Source organism: Pituophis catenifer, unplaced genomic scaffold (genome assembly GCF_029215685.1).
Source record: "Pituophis catenifer annectens isolate HBS135680 unplaced genomic scaffold, rPitCat1.0.hap2 SCAF_3, whole genome shotgun sequence".
Classification (NCBI taxonomy): Eukaryota; Metazoa; Chordata; class Lepidosauria; order Squamata; family Colubridae; genus Pituophis; species Pituophis catenifer.
Window position 1 is genome coordinate 148,674,654 of NW_027256883.1, and position 19,253 is coordinate 148,693,906.

The 19,253-nt window shown below is 37.7% G+C and overlaps 1 protein-coding gene across 2 annotated transcripts in view; it reads right to left on the minus strand.

Annotated features, from left to right (window-relative positions):
- The window catches only part of NFIA (nuclear factor I A), a 312,833-nt gene that overhangs the window by 53,026 nt on the left and 240,554 nt on the right, over nucleotides 1–19,253 (minus strand). For both annotated transcript variants that reach the window (XM_070941290.1, XM_070941289.1), the window contains exon 7: nucleotides 1,865–1,993. In XM_070941290.1, the coding sequence (XP_070797391.1) occupies nucleotides 1,865–1,993 (129 nt within the window). The remainder of the gene's footprint in view (nucleotides 1–1,864; nucleotides 1,994–19,253) is intronic.

Genomic DNA, 19,253 nt, shown 5'->3' on the forward strand with positions numbered 1-19,253 from the left:
TCTTAAAGAAGCCAGCCGTCAAGAGCACTCATTCAAGAAATCTGGCCAAAGACAGGTCCATAATAAGCCCATGAAAGCTGAATGAATCTTTATGTGCTCACATGTTTGCAAAAATCAATTTGCTGTAGCAACAATTATCACAAATTATTTATTAAATTTTATGCTACCTATCTCATTAATACCGTGATTCTGGTGGTTTAGAATATGATAGGAATGCTGGAAACATTTTAGCAACCAAGTCATATGCAGCTTTAAATCCAACAGATTTCAGGGGTTAAAGCTTACTCAATCCAAACAAGTGATTTCTTGTCTGTGAAAGCTTATGATATCAGGTATTTATTAGTCTTTGAATTGCCGTGGGACTGCTGGTTTTTATCCCTTCAAAATATACTCTATTATTCTTTTAAAACTTGTCATCTTTTTCCAAGATCAAGTGAGCTCCATATCTGGTTTGCATGCAGTGTCATATTAGCAATGGCAATCTTATGGAAGCAATTCCTGTTGAATGTCTAACTTGTTCAAATTTCAGGATGAGATTCTGCAGTCAGCTGGTGTACAGCTGAATATACTGCTAATGTAACTTTGATACTATGAATACTTTGCTCTTATCACCAATTATCAAGGTTGTTTTAAAAGTGTATGTGGACTTCCCAGCAACTGGCTACATGATTAACAACCAATTAAGTCCATCTAGCTCTCCATCAGAATGTGATTTTGTTTTGAAAGCTATGAGAATTACTCAACCAACTTCTATTGTGAGCTTAAGGTTTATATTATAATCATTTACAACAAGTGTTTAAGAATGATACCTATACCTAAATACCTGAAAGAATTTTCCACAATAATAAATCTGGGTATACACATAAAACCAGCTTTAAGGAAAATAATATTTCAACTTTTCTTATTTTAAATGTGAATCCTAGTAATTTATGTATATACAATTTATATATTTTAAAAAAACAATACTGCAATAGGACGAAAATTATGTCACATGTATCTATTTTACTTTGTCATTTTTAATGAGAATGTTTATCAAGAGTAAAAGGTGTGTTACATATGCCTTGTAAGCAATAAATAAATAGATTTTCAATGTGAAAAACCCTAAAACTTTAAGCAAAAGGAAATCAAATGCATCTCATTTTTCTACTATAGTATGTATGTGGGGTCAGTGCAACTTTTCTTTTATAAATTAAACTTTTGAAACTCTATATCTAATTATTCAGCCCAAGGAAATCAAGAGTCAGCTGCTTTATTTTAAGTCATAAAATATTCTAACAAACAACAATAACCGGAATACTATAAACCAGGGTCAAATTTGCATTGTCACATCATCACATGACATACCATGACTTCCCCCCCTTTGCTAAAACAGGGATGGGCGTGGCCAGTGTGTGACACATCTGGTCCATGGGCTGAGAGTTTGACAGACCTGCTATAAACCATTTTAAAAGACCCATAGTAATGATGTTAATGACTCAGAGTGAACACTATTTATTAAAAATAAAATGACATCTAATGGACTGCTGAGGACTTAAAGCTCTGTAGCAACAGAGCAGAATGCCACTTTTACTGAAGCAGACACAAGTACCTGTGTGTAAATATCCATCTACAAATACTTGATCTATCTTTCCAAATAATAAAGCTTCAGTGATTAGCTAAAACCCCCTTCATTTGTCTTCCTGAGACTTCCATGAAGCAACCTAAGCTAGGTTCAAATGAGGGAACAAAATTAACAGGCCTTTGTTTACTTTTGGTTCAAAAGCTACCACACCGGTGCCCAAAAGAGGAATGTTCTCATATATCCCAACCTGAGGACAAAGGTGCCATGGAACAAGAACTCATGGATGCTTTGGTAAGGCCTCACCTCTGGGTCCTGTAATGACAGGTCGATGATGCTGGGTGAATGCCGTTCCAAGGGAGGAGGTCTGTGAAGGCGAGGGACTGCTGAAACCAGACTTCTCTGACTTCTTTAATGTAGTTGGTGATGGCAATCCTGGCAAGAATGATTGATACGTGCAATTTAATAATGCTAGCTCACAGAAAAAATGCCTATGCATTTGGAAACTGGGTGCGAAAGCAAATAGATAAACTTAAAGGACAAATTAAACTGCATACAACAGCAAGCTTACTTTTATTTATGACTGTGTTTGGGAACAATGGGCGGCTACCGCCGAGGTAAAGAAAGGCACATTAAAATGCAGCCGTATTTTTCTTTTTAAATCTCCGAAGGAACTGGCACCTCATTCATTATCACTCTTATCAAGTTCCATCAATAAATGCTACTCCGAGATGTGTTTGTGTTTTTAAGGGTTTGTTCTATCGTTCATTCTCTCTAGTTTATGAACAGGTATTAAAAATGTCTCAGGGAAGTCAACAGAGTTCAGCGGTTTGGAACGTCAGTGATTGGATTGTGAGAAAGAGTAAAGCTTCTCTCTCAAGTTCCTGCTTCTTTCATAGTCTCTGAGAATTTGCAGTAGTTTACAACAAATCAGGCAACAGAATAAAGACTGCAAAAGGTTCTGTAAAAAGCATTTCTGTGGTTGGAAACATTTTGTAGGAATAACAGTATTTTTGAATTTTCTTTTAGTTGCTCCCAACTTTTTATTCAGTACAATATTCAATACTTTTTATTCAATATTATTTGTATCATTCCCGGCAACTATGTTTAACTAAGCTTCATTCCACCACATCTGAGAGTATTGGATTAGGAAAGGCTGTTCTGGATAGCAGGTTAAAAGGTCATTTCCCAAGTCAATTTAGCATGCTGTAATTTGAATGTTGGTATATGTGAGTATGTTTATATCTCCTACTTAGTGTTGACTTCTGGAAAAAAAAATCCTTATTGGAAAAACAAACTTTCTAACATACTGGACTTTTTAACACACTTGAAATAAATCTGCTTTAGTGTTATCAGAACACAGGAAAATGCCTTGTACCAAGCCTGTTTGTCCATCTGCTCCAATATTTTCTGCATGGACTGACAACGTGACTTTACCAGAGCCTTGTGAGAAATCACAGAAGGCAAAGGAGAACCAGTAAAACTGCCTCCCCACCACCACTGCCCTCCTTGCACACGGAACAGCTGCTGGATCACTATGCCTTCTTTGTATGGAACAAATCTGTTTGGGAAATAATCAGCATGGAAAAGTAACTTATTAATCTTTTATTTTGAACTGTTGTATATAGTAACTTTACCACATAATTGACAGATGTAGAGATACACACAAAGTGTTAAGATGCAGGCCTAAAATTTAATGAAACACAGGACAGGAAGGAGCAGTTACGTCAGAACAAAGAACAGGTCCTAAGTCTTTCCTGTCTGTCTGTCTGTCTGTCTGTCTGTCTGTCTGTCTGTCTGTCTATCCATCCATCCAACCATCCATATATCTATCTTCCTACCTACCTAGCTACCATCTATCTACCCATACACCTCCAATTTCTAGACTTTCCAACTCCAAAAATAATTCTTGGTGGCTTTGCAAAGTAACAATCATACACCCTGGCCCAATCACTTCCAAGGGAAGAATGGGGGTGGGGAAACAATCTCCATCTTCACCCTCAATCAAGAAAGAACTACCACCTAGATTGGCCTGAAGGAGGAGACATATTTTTAGGGCTTACTTTAAAGCAGATATGGTGGAGACTAAACAAATGGAATGGAGATGCCATTCCAAAGGACAAGCACTGTCACAGGAAAGGCAACTTTTGGGTCCATCTAGATAACATCGCTTAACTGTCAGGACCCAAAGCAAGGCAAATCTCTTTGATCATATAGGACAGGCTGATACTGTAGAAGACAGACATCTCTCAAGTACCTAGGGTCTATGCCACACAAACACCAGGTAGATTCAAAATATTGTAAACCTCCCTGCGAATTTCTGCTGCACTTCATTATAAAGTCATTTTAATAAGAGTTAAACCATTTAAAACTCACTGAATTGAACAGTGCTTTATTTCTAAATAGACATGCTTACGAGTTCACTTTAATGTCCAAAATTTTACTTTCATATGAGGTTCACTGTGTTCAAGGAGCTGTAATCTTAGAAATAAGTGTTCTTTAACACTGCAGTCTTAATATGATCATAAATGACTATATTAGTTCAATTGAACTCAATATAATTAAGCTGAAATTTTGAATTAAGAAGTACAAGAATTACACTTTATAGTGTAAATAATGATCTATTGGTGATGAGTAGCCCTCAAACTGCTATCCTATGCAGATTTACCTGGGCAGAAACATAACTTCATATGCTGAGATCTGCTTCTGAGAAAACAATTTCCCATTGCTTGATTATAAGCTCGGATGTCTCTAACAACACACAGTTTTATTGCATAGAATTTTATACTAAGATAATGTATGTGAAGTCATAAGGAAATGCATACAGAGTATGAAATGCTAAATTATCAGTTTATTGCCAGTTTACTGTTGTTAGCCATAACCAATTTAACCTTTTGAAAGGGCATTTAGCATAAATGGCTGATTTCTGAGCAAACACATAGAAATGTTAAAATCTTCTTCAAGCTGGACTCAACATCTGAGGAATGCATGGACACATCCATGTAGTTTACTTGACAGCAATATAAAAAGATATTTGTCACTGCCTAGTTTGTCTTTTTTTTTTGTACTGCACAAGTCAATAGGTACAAAATGAGAAGACTAACACATCATTTTTGGTATCCCATAATAATATTCTGTTTGAAGGTGAAATCAAAGGGCTTAGTAAAATACAGATGAGAACCTGCATGCAAGAACGAAAGCTTTAAGAATAATCTAAAATAAATGTTATTCTTCTAAAGTTATTCCAGACATTTGATAATGTCTTTTGTGAGAAATGACTACATTTATATTTAAAAAAACACAAAACCTGGGAGGCTATTTTAGTACCCCTTGTTTTGTTAAGGTTGCTAATATTTCTTAGCATGGTCTCTTTCATCCTGTTAATTTAAATCAGCATCTGGTTTAGTTTCATAGTCCACCCTTGCTTAAACATTTATCTATCTGTGACAAACACTGCACACGAAACTTGCAAATGGAAATAAAACTTTGAATATTTACTGGAAAATCAGAATCATTTCAAAAAATAAGTAATTTCAAGAGGCTGAAAAGTACAAGTTCCACTAGCATATAAGGGATTCTGACAGTAAATCAGAAAGGACTATGTGATGAAAGTAGAGTAACAAAATAAAATCAAACTGACTAATATGCCAAGTAGTAGTGCTTTTTGTTCAACAGAATATTGTTCTACCTAAACTGTAGATCTGAACAACTTGAGAGAAGCTCCTTTTAGACCATAACAGAAAAAAATGCATGCAGATCAGATGGAGGCATATCCTCAAACCTTGCCTTTCCTTTGTGATGAGCAAGGCCTTAAGTGAGGTATGACTACATGTGACTAAATGCATTAGCAGCCAATGTAGAATGAGATTATGGAGATGACAATATACTGCAATTTAGCCAAATAGAATTATGCTTTCTTTGTTGACATAAAAAAATTATGGATGATCAGACCGGGTTGGATCAGGAACCCATGTCTCAGAAATTTATATACTGCAATTCCAAACAGAGGTACTGAAGGCCAAAGATGTAAGATAATTTAGTGACAATGAGTGTTGTTCTATCAGTTACTTTGACTTAATTAGATCCAGTGGTAGGCTGCTGCCGGTTCAAGCAAATCGGTAGTTCTGACGATCAGCTGGCCCTACCCACCCGCCCCCGCTCTACCCTGTCCTATATTTCCTTCTTTCTGGCTCAGCTGATTCATGCGCCTCTCCTGATTTCTGTGCCTCCGCTGTTCTACTTACCTGGGCTGCCTTAGAAGGTAAGCAGCTAAGCTTCAAATTGCTGTATTTTGAACATTGTGTGCAAGCGTATTAGGCGCTCGCTCGCGCTCACAGGACCTGTTGTTAAACCTGTTACAGCCCACCATTGATTAAATCACTTATTACTTTCCCCTTTTGTACGTTTTTGATTACAACATTTTGCAGAATAATAATATATAAGATTCTTATAGGAGTAACATAACAGTATTGTGAAATCTTAAAACGTAACTCTGCATTAAAGGAGATCTCTGTAAGGGTTGCTTATATTGTGTCATCCAATTGTTAACTTAAATTTGACTCCCAAAGTTTCCAACAAGTATGAATCATTTTTGATATTGAATCTTGTGCAACAAATTAATAATTAATTTCCCAACATTGGATAGTGGGCAGTAAAGAGACTTTTATCTGAATTTCTGAATTGTTACAACATAGTTCCATGCTCATCATCTGACTAGAAGTAATAGTAACTAATAATTACTAATAGTAATAGTAACTAATAGTTACTAATAGTAATTGAAGTTACACAGATACACAGATGTTTATGACCAGTACCGTCTAACATGCTTTTCAACAGAAAGAAAATGTTCATTATAAAACAGAATTGTATCCTAGCCTATCATAATAAGGATGCTATCTTAATCATACAGGGAGCATCCATTTCCTGCTATTTTGCTGATGGTAGTGGAACTGGCAAATGACAACTTCCCTTCCCAGATGCTCTAGTGGTTTAGGATATAATCTGGAACAACTTTGTTTTCTGTGAGGGATTGAAATGGAAAAGTGAGAACATGACCAAAGGCACAAGAATTTTTACCTGCTCGTACTAAAGGGAAAGAAACTAAGGACAATAAAAAAGGAAAATATGCTTGCCAAAATAAAGTTGTTTTAATGATTATTTTGGCAAAATCTCCGAGTTATCAGAAGAATTTTAATGCCTTCTATTTGTGTAACTACAATTCTTTCAAATACATGTGCAACACCAAGTTGGAGTGGAAGGCTGTTTTTATACATTCCTGGCTTCATTCTTAAATTGATAAATATCTTTATCACCATTATCTGCCATGTAAACATTATAAAAATAATGCAACAAAAATCCAGTTGCAGGCTATTGCATCATTGTGGATATACTGAATAAACCAAAATCTACCAAAAGACCGATTTTTAAAATTTGTCACCTGTTATGCCTATGTTTTCCCACCAATTAACAACTATCAAAGCACTGGCTCCAATATAAATAAAGACTCAAGAAGAGAAACTTAATTATTTGTAAGTCTCTATATAAAGCTGAATAATTTAAATTTGCCAATTATAAATGAATTAAGCTGAGTTCTTGCTTCTTTTCTTGCAGAAGTTTCATTACCCAAACTAGGTAACATCATCTGTGCTGTTGCTCAGAGAGCACCAGAGACCGGTCATTTCAACCCTGAGCTACGAATAGTCTCCTTTATTGGAGACTTATTGGTATACTTATACTTATTGGTATTTATTGATACATATCAGTTATAAATTCTTAAAAGAGCAATAAAACTAAAATAAAACTTTTTTTCCAAAAAAAAAAAAAAGTAAAAGTGGGTATTAGCAGCTGAATTTTGAAGTCATCAAAACAGCTTTGCAAGAAACCTCAGCATTCTTACTAATTGTCTCCTTCTACGGTGCCAAGGTTTTGGGGAGACTCTTGCCATTAGGTATGTTGGCTGTGGTGATGGGACGTAAGTCCATAACATTTAAAGTTTATTTCTTCCTGCCAGGCATCACCACACATCATCCAATTATTTTCATTAATTGAAAACGTACTGTTCCTATACTTACAGCTCACACATTTCCTGTAATTAACACTAAATTACGCAATACTAGCTTTCTGTTGTCATTATGCTGACTCTGTAAACCACTTAGAGAGGGATGTAAAGCACTGTGACGCAGCATATAAGTCTAAGTGCTTTTGCTATTATCAAGGCCTGCTCAGTCTTAATGCCTTAAAGACCTATGTCAGGAGTACAAAAATAGGAACCCAACATCATTTCATTTCCAACCCCAGAATGGGAGGGCCCAAACATTTCAGATGTTCATCCTTCATCCTTCCAACAGATCATTATCTCCCCCCTCCTTGCCATTTTTGACATGCTGGGCAAAGCCTGGGGTAGCCTTTTAAGCTGTAGAAAGTGAATATTCCTGCCCTATGTAATGATTTAAGGGTTCATATTGTTCAGATGACTTATTGTGAAGATTTCAAAAGCTGTTTTTTGCAGGTAAAATTATGCTGTGGAAATCAGAACAAAGATAAGTCAGGAAAAAAAAAATCATTCACAAAGCTACCAAAAGATGAAATTTTTGCGAGTCATTGATCAATGATAAATTGACAGTTGTTATCGCCGCACATTATGAAAACTGATGAGCTGGAAAAGGATTGATAATCTGAGCAAGTGTGTGTTATGCCTGCACGTGTTGAGTTAGGACTGTGCAAATTTGAAATACCTCATACAGCATGTGTAGGAATATGCACGAATCATCTATTGAATAATTAAACAGGTAAGTCTTTTTCTGGAAGCGCTTGCACTTGGCTATCTGGGAACCAGCTCCTGGGTGTCTCAGCATTTATGGGGGGAAAGAGCAATGAAGTGGCTATGGGTGCCCATTAAGGCCAAAAGACCAGAAGCAGCCACCAGAACAGATGCATAAGCAGCTGCTTAATGATTCCAGAAGAGGTGCTTTGAATGTCCTCCTGCAGGTTCCAAGTCACCTTTTTAAAAAGGATTGCACTGTATGTGTGGGTATCTATGTATGCATACATTTGTGCCTTTACATAAGAGTATTGGTATGGACAAATAATCTCACTTTTTAAGAGACTAATAAACTCCCAGGAAAACAACTTTTACCACAAGAAGACATTCATGGAAATACATCTGAAAAATATGAAGCTGTAAACATAAACTGGGTTCAAAATAAATTTTACTGGAACAAAGTTGGCTTAAGAACTCAGGAAAAAAGGAAAAGGAAGAAAAGAAAGATCACTTTATAAGGGAATCAACAAATCGAATCTCTCTCATCCCAAGAATCACCAAAAGGGCATTTTTTTTCTCCAACTGAATCAGATTTAGTGACCATATTAAGATGATCTAATTAAGCCTTTTACTATGAATCTACTTTAATGCATCCTAAATCAATATGTTTAAATTAGACATACAGACTCAGATTTCTATAGCCATCGTAGTGCAACATTCCTTTGATAGAGTTATTTCTTTATGTTTACAGGAACCACCGTCCTATGTTGCTGCATTCTTTAAGAGCAAAAAGTTCTTTAGATTTTTATCCTCTCAGACTATCTTCTGTATGGAGCAAGTCCAACTGGTGAACAGCATCTAGCTGAAAACCATCACTTCCTCTGGCTACTTTCCCATCTGTCCATTCTTCCTGCGACTGCATTCAACTAAGCAATCATGTCCAAATTATTTCATGCTTTTGAATGGTATTGGGTATGCTTTTTCCTCCTGATGCTACTGCCTGCTCTGCTTTTCTGAAATATCCGCCCATCCAGTGAATTTCTTCTTAATGGATCATTGGAATTGCCTTCCTCAACTATCAAGTGTATTATCTGTGGAGTTTTTGAAATTGTAATAGTATATGTTGGAATGCTGGCAGACTTTGAAAAAAGAACCCTGACCTTTAAAAATAAAAGACAGCACCCAAACTCAGTTCTATGACAATGTAAATGTTTGTGAAAAATGTATTAAAAAATTCTACAATATCCAGAATACTTAAAACTATACACTTAAAAGGATGTTTTAAGTGCATATATTACAAAAATGTCTCAGCAGATGACAATACCTGGTTCAAAAGCTCCTTAGGGATAGGACTATTAGTACCAAGATGGCAGATCTCCATTGAATATCTAGGTTGCAGACTAAACTCGAGGGGATGGGTTCAAATAATATCCCCAAAGGAAGACAAAAGCAAACCATTTCCATAGTGCTGGCAAGAAAACAACTTAGATGTGTCTATGAAGTCAGGGAGAATTGTGCCTGACATATAAAAGAATTTTTTATTTTATTTTGAAAGACATGCATAGTATATAGAAAAGATTATAACCATCATAAAGCTTGATAAACAAGATAAGTTTAAGTAATAAGAAAAGTAATGATATATAGTTATGATAACTGACATATAATATATTCAAATACTTTAAGGTAAACTGAACTTTTCAGAGGCAAAATACATAAAATAAGAATTTAACAGAACATAGAAAAAAGTTTATTGTCAAGGAGATGAAAAGCCATAAATATACAGGTAGTTCTTGACTTACAACCATTTGTTTAGTGACCATTTAAAATTACAATGGCATCAACCCCCTTCCCCCCCCCCCGATTTATGACCAGTTTTCATGCTTAAAACCGTCAAACATCCCCGTGGCTTTGTGATAAAAATTCGGGGGCTTTGTAACCATCACATATTTACAATGGTTTCACATTCTGGTGTCATGTGATTGCCATTTGCAACCTTCCCAGCTGTATTCCAACAAGCAAAGGGGAAGCCCCAGCAGATTCATTTCCCAAAGAAAATGGGGAAGCCAAATTCACTTAATGACCACACAATTTTTAAAACAACTTCAGTGATTCACTTAACAACTCCAGCAAAACAAGTTGTAAAATTGTTTTCATTGTTGCTAGTTTTATGTCCCCCAGTCACATAACCAATGAAATTTGCTAAACAAACTCTCAATTCTTTTCATTTTCTTATGTGCCTCAATTCTTATGTGGCTCTCCTATCCTGATCATGTGTAGCTGGATTTACTGACATTTTAATAATGTTTTCCACACATCCTGTCATAGATGGTTCATTCATCAACCATCCTATCTCCTAGATAATTATACTGTATAAATGATTCTTCTGCTTGATTCCCCGCAGAAACCAACTGAAGGAGATGTTCCTACAATGTGTCCTGAAATTTTACAGAGGGATGTAGGCAAAGAGTTAAATATTGTTCCAAATTAACGATGGTATTTCCCCTATTCACTTATTTATATATCATAGTACTTGCATATCCCCCCCCCCCAAATCATTGCCTCTGGCCAATTCACAGAATTGTTTAAAGATGAGATTAAAAACTTCAATAAATTTGTCATGCGGTAAAAAAGAAAGAAAGAAACAAAAAGAACTATGTAAATTCTAACAACTAATCCAGGTTCTTCTACATGTATGCTTTTGCTGCCTTTACTTAAAAAGCTTAAAAGTTCAATTGTAAACTGCAATGACTTTAAAGCAAAATTTGGAAGGTTATCAAAATGCTTTGTAGAGGAGAGCAAGAATTCAATGCACCCTCTTAAAATTGACTGAAGTGTAAAGAATCTCAGAAAAAGTTCTGTCAGCTAAAACCAAAGCTTAGATTAGTTAGCATTTGCACTGAAAACCTTACTATAGGGGAAGCATTTGATTTTTCACCTTTACACTCCAAACTGCCCAACAAATAAACCAACCTCACATGTACCTGTTACTTTATGAAGTCTACTGATCTTTTAATTTGCAGCCCATCAAAGCCTTGAGAAGCAGGGAGATGTCAAACTAGACATTAATTAATTACCTTTTTTAATCTTGTGTTTTAATTCCATGTTTTCTTTGGGAAATGAATCTGCTGGAGCCCTTGCACTGGAATGGGACATTAGGAAGGAATGAACCTTCTCCTCACACCATTTTTGAATGAAAAAAGGCCCATTCCTAAATCTACTTGTCCAGGTTTTAAACTTAGCGCTTAGATCAGGAATGAAATTTCTTCATAAAGAATGCTACATTCTGGAAAGGACAGGCTAACTTCTCTGTTAGGACACTTTTTAAGGAGTTCTGAGGAAAATGAAACTAGTCAAAACAGTCTCTCTTCTTTGAGAATAATTCTCTGGGCACAATTAATGTAATTTTTAAAAAGTCCAAGACAGGTATCTCTCATCCAAGAGGTGTTATATATTCTGCCCCTGCCCTCCTCATGTGTCCTTAGATTTTAATCTTTGGTTTTAATTTATGTTATTTATGTTTTAATGTAGATATATGACTGTAAGCTGCCCAGAGTTACCTTATGATAAGATGGACAATCAATAAACAAAAAAACGAATAAATAAAAGTGTGCAGAAAAAAATCCTCTCTTTCTCTATAGCTGAATTTTAATTTGGGCTCCCCTCACAATTATTTTAAAAAAGAAAGTAACCCATTAAGCAGAATGAATACACACACACACACACACACACACACACACACACACTACATTCATTCATTCATTACACACTACATGCATTTTCTTGAGTCTCATAAAATAACCAAATTATTTTTAAAAAGTTATCAGAATCTCCTCCAGCCACATCATGTTGCATATATCAAATAGCAAGGAACTTTATCATCCAAACTATGACTGTCATTACTTTGAGTATGTTATCTCCACAAAAGTAGTGAAATAGCACAAAGACACTTTGAGAGAAACTCTTTTCTGTAAAATTGAGCTTTTCCCTCCTGATTAATGCTGGTACAACAAAGGAGACACTGTCTGCCTAATTACGTTAAATACTTATCTTTGGGGATTAGCAGGGTGTTTCTGCTCAGTGTCACTCTTCCTGACAACCTAATGATAGATCTGTTTACTTAAGAAAGCAATTAGTAAAATTTTTTACTGTTTTCTTAACTGCCTTCATATCATGAAAATATTTGATTAACACATTCTAGCTTATCTTACAGTGAGAACCACACATTCCACATAGTTTGTGCTCTTTCTTCAAAGCACCACAAATGCAGTTTGGCGTTATCTTGCAACGCCCTCACATTCCACCTTCAAAAAGTTCAACAAAATGGACGCTGTGTGAAAAAAAAAAATGATTTCAACCATGCTCTTTGCCATTATAGAACCATTAAAAGTTAAGGAACTGTAAACAGGAATTCAGCCTATTTGCTCCAAAACGACTCTCTGCATCCATGTTCGTCAATCAGCAAGCTATGTTTCCAAACGCAGGCAGAACAATCACAAAATGGCACAGATTCAAAAAGAGATCAGTTAAATGATATAAACTTCTCTGATGGAAAATAGAAGCTGAAAATGGTTTTGAAAGAGACCTGATTCACTTCAGAATAGTTTTTTTATGCACATAGAACATAGATAGAGAAGTTTTCTTTGATTTATTCATCATTTGTTTACTTGGTAGAGCTCTGAACAGAATCTTTGGTTTGGATTTCTTAGTTTTCAAAATTTATTTTAATGAAGAATGCTGTTTTTTAGCTTTTGTGATTTATTAGCTATCATCGGGGGTGTATTGAAATGGGCTGAAACAATCTTTCAAAAAAACACCAAAGGAAAATAATGTTAGAATAAAATACACATATGGATAAATGAGAATGCCATAGCATTGGATTTATAATGAGATGAAAAAAATGTAATTGATATACAGAATCCAGTCCATTTCTGATATCAATGAAGAGCTAATCATGTTTAGGTAAAGGTAACGGTTCCCCTCGCACATATGTGCTAGTCGTTCCCGACTCTAGGAGGCAGTGCTCATCTCTGTTTCAAAGCTGAAGAGCCAGCGCTGACTGAAGACGTCTCTGTGGTCTGTGGTCTGACTAAATGCCAAAGGCACACAGAACACTGTTACCTTCCCACCAAAGGTGGTCCCTATTTTTCTACTTGCATTTTTTACGTGCTTTCGAATTGCTAGGTTGGCAGAAGCTGGGACAAGTAACGGGAGCTCACTCCACTACACAGCATTAGGGATTTGAACTGCTGAACTGCCGATCTTTCAGTCTTAGCCACTGAGCCTCTGCATCCCTTTTGATCTTGTTTAGCAGACCCCAAATTAAATATATGATGGCATGAATTGTCTCTACAAGAAACCTGATAAAATCAATGATTGTTTGCTTGAACTTGGAAAAACCAAATTTAGCACCTTGAGGTGTGATGAAGGACAGGCAGGAAGCTATTTCAGACCATGGATGCAATTTTTATCAGGAACTTACTAACTAAAATTAAGGAGGTGCTTCAATTATGGAAGGCAGGGCGGAGGATTTCGGACAATACCTGTATGACAAAATCGCTCAGATCCGGGGGGATTTGGACTCTGACTGGGTAGATCAAGGCAGGGTGACGAGGAATAGTCTTGAGAATGTTATCTGGGAGGAGTTTGATGCTGTGACTCCCGATGATGTGGACAGGATTTTGGGGAGACTTAGTACGGCCACATGTTTACTGGACCTGTGCCCCTCCTGGTTGGTACTGGCTTCCCGGGAGGTTACACGAGGCTGGCTCCAGGGTGTTATCAACGCTTCGTTGAGTGAGGGTTACTTCCCCGCTGCCTTGAAAGAGGCAGTGGTGAGGCCTCTCCTCAAGAAGCCGTCCCTGGATCCGGCAATATTGGCCAACTATCGTCCTGTCTCCAACCTTCGCTTTATGGCGAAGGTTGTTGAGAGTGTGGTCGCGCGACAGTTTACACAATTCCTGGAGGAAGCATCTTATCTAGATCCGTTCCAGTCGGGTTTCAGGTCTGGGCACAGCATGGAAACGGCATTGGTCGCGTTGGTTGATGATCTCTGGAGGGCTCGGGACAAGGGTTGCTCCTCTGTTCTTGTCCTGTTAGACCTCTCAGCGGCTTTTGATACCATCGACCATGGTATCATGCTGCACCGGCTGGAAGAGTTGGGGGTGGGAGGCACCGTATTGCGGTGGTTCTCCTCCTTTCTCTCCGACCGGTTGCAGTTTGTGTTGGCAGGGGGGCAGAGGTCGACCTCGAGGCCTCTCATCTGTGGAGTGCCGCAGGGATCGGTCCTCTCGCCCCTTCTGTTCAACATTTATGTGAAGCCGCTGGGCGAGATCATCCATGGCTTTGGGGTGAGATACCATCAGTACGCTGATGACACCCAGCTGTACATCTCCACCCCAGGCCACCCCAACGATGCCCTTGAAGTGATGTCTCAGTGCCTGGAGGCTGTGCGGATCTGGATGGGGAGGAACAGGCTCAAGCTCAACCCTTCCAAGACTGAGTGGCTGTGGCTCCCGGCATCCCGATATAGTCAGTTGACTCCATTACTGACTATTGGGGGCGAGTCCTTGGCCCCCACAGAAAGGGCTCGCAATCTGGGAGTCCTCCTGGATATGCAGCTGTCCTTGGAGGAACATCTAACGGCTGTAACCAGGGGGACCTTTTATCAGGTTCGCCTGATTCGCCAGTTGCGGCCCTTTCTTGATCGGGATTCCCTGTGCACAGTCACTCACGCCCTCATCACCTCTCGCCTTGACTACTGCAATGCTCTCTACATGGGGCTCCCCTTGAGGGGCACCCGGAGGCTCCAGCTGGTCCAGAACGCAGCAGCGCAGGTAGTGATGGGAGCAGCATGGCGCTCCCATGTAACACCGCTCCTGCGCGAGCTGCACTGGCTCCCGGTGGTCTTCCGGGTGCGCTTCAAGGTGTTGGTTATCACCTTTAAAGCGCTCCATGGCATAGGGCCTAGCTATCTTCGAGACCGCCTGCTGCTACCGACGACCTCCCAGCGACCCGTGCACTCCCACAGAGAGGGCCTCCTCAGGGTGCCATCAGCCAAACAATGTAGGCTGGTGACCCCCAGGGGGAGAGCCTTCTCTGTGAGGGCACCTACCCTCTGGAATCAGCTGCCCCCAGAGATAAGGCGAATCCAAGACCTCAGTGCCTTCTGCCGTGCCCTTAAAACCCACTTTTTCCAGCAAGCCGGGCTGGCTTAGGAAGAAATTTTTTAAAATTTTTAAATGTTTAATTGGTTTGTGGTTTTTTAAATTTTGGGCCAAATTTATATAGATTTTAATTGTTTTTAATATTTGTATTTCATGTTTTTAATTCTGGCTGTGCACCGTCCTGAGTCCTCAGGGAGAAGGGCGGTATATACATTGAAAATAAATAAAATAAAATAAAAAAAATTATGCTTCAGTCATGAACTTTTCAAAGAGTTATCAAGAGTATCTGCAATGCAGTGTTCCAACGTGGGAGCGACAAGGGCAGCAGCCATTGAAACATCAGGACCGCATCAAGCAGAGGTCACCGTTCTTTTGTTAAATCTGCACTTAACATAGAAGAGGCTTTAGCTAGCATCCATAACTTTCCTTGATGCTTTCACAGCCTAAATTTGAGCTGGCTGCATATCCAGCATGGTTTCAGTCTACACCAGTCCTTGCAAGTTAAGTTGTCTTTTGAAAGGCACAAGATTAAGAGTTTTGCAAAGCATAATATGGTTAAAGAATTCAACACAACCAAGACAGATAAATAATAGGAAAAGAACAGAATATGTCCCGGGGAAAAAATTGAAAGAAAGGAAAAAAATACCTCTAAAAATTATAATTGAAGCAAGCAAAAAAAGCAAGTTAAAAAACCTGGAATAGATTTGTGCATATTTTTGTATAACTGACATGGAATTGAATGTTAAGATTAAATAATTAGTTACATTGATCAGAATTTTTCATCAATGCCTCAGAAAAGATGTCCTACCTTATTAAAGGTCACTTTCTCAAGACAATCTCAGGGTTTAAATACACTCATATTTAAATATATGCATATTATTCTGGCTAAAACCAGGTTTCACAATCCTAACTTTCATTCTGAGGGTACCAAGACTGAAATGTTACCTTCCCCTTCAAGTGGGTTTCTTTCTGAAAATATGTAAGTAATGAATACAGGTAGACCTTGACTTAAGACCACAATTGAGCTCAAAACATTTGCTACTAAGCAAGACAGCTGTTAAGTGAATTTTGCCCTATTTTATGATCTTTCTTGCCACAGTCCTTAAGTGAATCACTGCAGTTGCTAAGTGAATCTGGCTTTCCCATTGACTTTGCTTGTAGGAAGGTGGGTAAAGGAGATCACATGACCCCAAGACACTGCGTCCGTCATAACTATGAGTCAGTTGACAAGCATCTGAATTTTGAACACATGACCATGGGAATGCTGCAATGGTCATAAGTGTGAAAAACAGTCATAAATCACTTTTTTTTAATGCTGCTGTAACTTCAAAAAGTCACTAAATGAACTGTTTATAGGACTACCTGTAATTAGTCTTCTCTTTATGTGAACCATAAAAATAAGTTCAGAATTTTTCCTTTTATTATAATAAAGGAAACAACTATAGAAAGACGCCGTTGTGATAAATGGCCATTATATGGATTCCAACCCTTGTGACTTCCACAGGTATAGGAAAGACCATGCTAAAACAAGTTCCACATAGTGAAGGAATATTGGAAAGGGACTCGTATTTAGAAAAAAAAACTTCCAGCAGATATACTGCATTGCCTAAGGGAAAAAAGATGCAATTTTCTGACAGTCCTTCCATCTATAACTTCTATGGTTTTAATGCAATAATGTCAATGAAACAGATGATTGTCACAGATAATGGTCACTGGCTGCTCTATAAATTGCAAAGAAAGAGAGACATATTGATCCAATGCTAAGTTTCTGTCATCGTATCTAGGTCTATAAGAACAAATGAAGGGTATTTAATTATTTTACTTAATGGCTGCGATGGAAAGCTCCTACTTGTCTCCAAATACTACTATTGACCTGCTGCATTTATTGTAGTTTCATATTCATTAATAGATTTTTGTTGGCTGTAGTCAGAGGGGCATAACTGAAGTGAGGCTGTGTAAACAGAATACAAACGTATACAAAAGGCAGCTACAATGATTCATTAGACTCAGTGAAATATTGTGTGCCTGAAAGTGGATGACAATTGCTTCCAGTGCTTACTAGTAGAACATCAAAGCAAACCAAAAAAGCTATCATAGGATTGGCTATCAGGAATATACAGTAAATGATTGTTTTACATATGTGACATGATATCTACAGGTAGCAATGCTCTTGCAGATACCTATTTCGGTACTTGGATGATTCCTTGCCCATCTACATTTTTAAATCATTATCTTAATTAAATAAAACCCACCAAGGGAACAATACAACATGTTTCACAAATATATTTGGACATCACAAATGCCTAGTAGGTATCAGAAAACAAAACTGATGGCTGGCCCACTGTTTTACTGGTAAGTGTGCCTAGCAGTTCAGAAATAAGTGAAGTGGGACAAAGTATTTCACATCGTTGAAGGTTAGAAGGGACTTCTAGTTCAGATTACTTGTCCAGGGAAAGAATTATCATTATCACCCCAGACAAAAAGTTGACTAATATTTGCTTGAGAACCGTTAGTGATGACTCTAGGGGGCAGGCTGTTCTACTGTATAATAGCTTTCACCATCAGGAAACTCCTCCTTATTTTGAATTTTGATATTTCTCTGTAAAGCCCTGCTTCTCCAACAATCTTAGCTGAAAAATTGAATGTATTCAAACAATGCATTCGCTTTTGTGGCTATTAAGATTGTTGGACAAGCAGGCACAAAAACAGCCAGGGAAGTGAGAGAAGCCTGGGGAATGAGCTAACAGAAGTGCTGATTTACCACCAGCTTATCAAGTACTTAGTAGGAGAGTGCTTGGCAGCACATAACAACAACCAATTACTAAATAGCCAGTGATCAACACTTCAATCAACATCTAAAAAGCCACATGCAACACCCCACACAAAACAGCCCAAAGCACAGAGAGATGTCCCCTAAAGATGGGCTCCAACATGAGTCTGAAAGCTCAGAAAACTAAACCTCTGGGCCTGGTGACTGGTCCAGATTGGATCCTGAAATTTAGCACAGGGTTTGTGTGAACTAGTCTTAAGAGCCTCTGCAATTTACATTATTCCAACAGAGGTTTCCTATTCCTATGGTAAGTGTCTTTTAAACCAGTGTCAACCTCAAAAACTTTAAGATAAGTGGACTAACTTCAAGAATTCCCCAGCTAGGCACAGATAACTCATCTACAAGATGAAGGTTTGGGCGTAGGCTCTATAAGATGTTTGTGAATATGCCTCATGACAGAAAAAGAAAGACTATAGATGTACCAGAAAAGAGAAGTTAACAGACAGTTACAAGGTGTCAGATGGCAATAGCTGGAATTGTTGATGCAGTTTTAGCAACACAAATAACAGCTGGATTGACTGTTGAGTGTTTGCCTCCCCTTGTGTTCTGCTTACAAGGGGAGGCAAACAAATACTCAACATATAACAAAATACTTACAAATAAAGCACATATTGTACAGAATCCATTAATTCTTCAGTGTGCTTTTATCCAAAGGAAATTAAGCTGTGTGGCTTTTTTCTTCTTATTTTAATTGCTTAGGGAAATTCAGAAACCATAACAGTAAAAACAGAATTGATTTTTTAAAAGAAGCTTAATTGGGAATTGTAAGAGTTATAATAACTTATTTATTTGTTTGTTTGTTTATTTATATTTAGAATAACAGAGTTGGAAGGGAACTTGGAGGTCTTCTAGTCCAACCTCCTGCTTAGGCAGGAAAACCTACACCACCTCAGACAAATGATTATCTAATCTCTTCTTAAAAACTTCCAGTATTGGAGCATT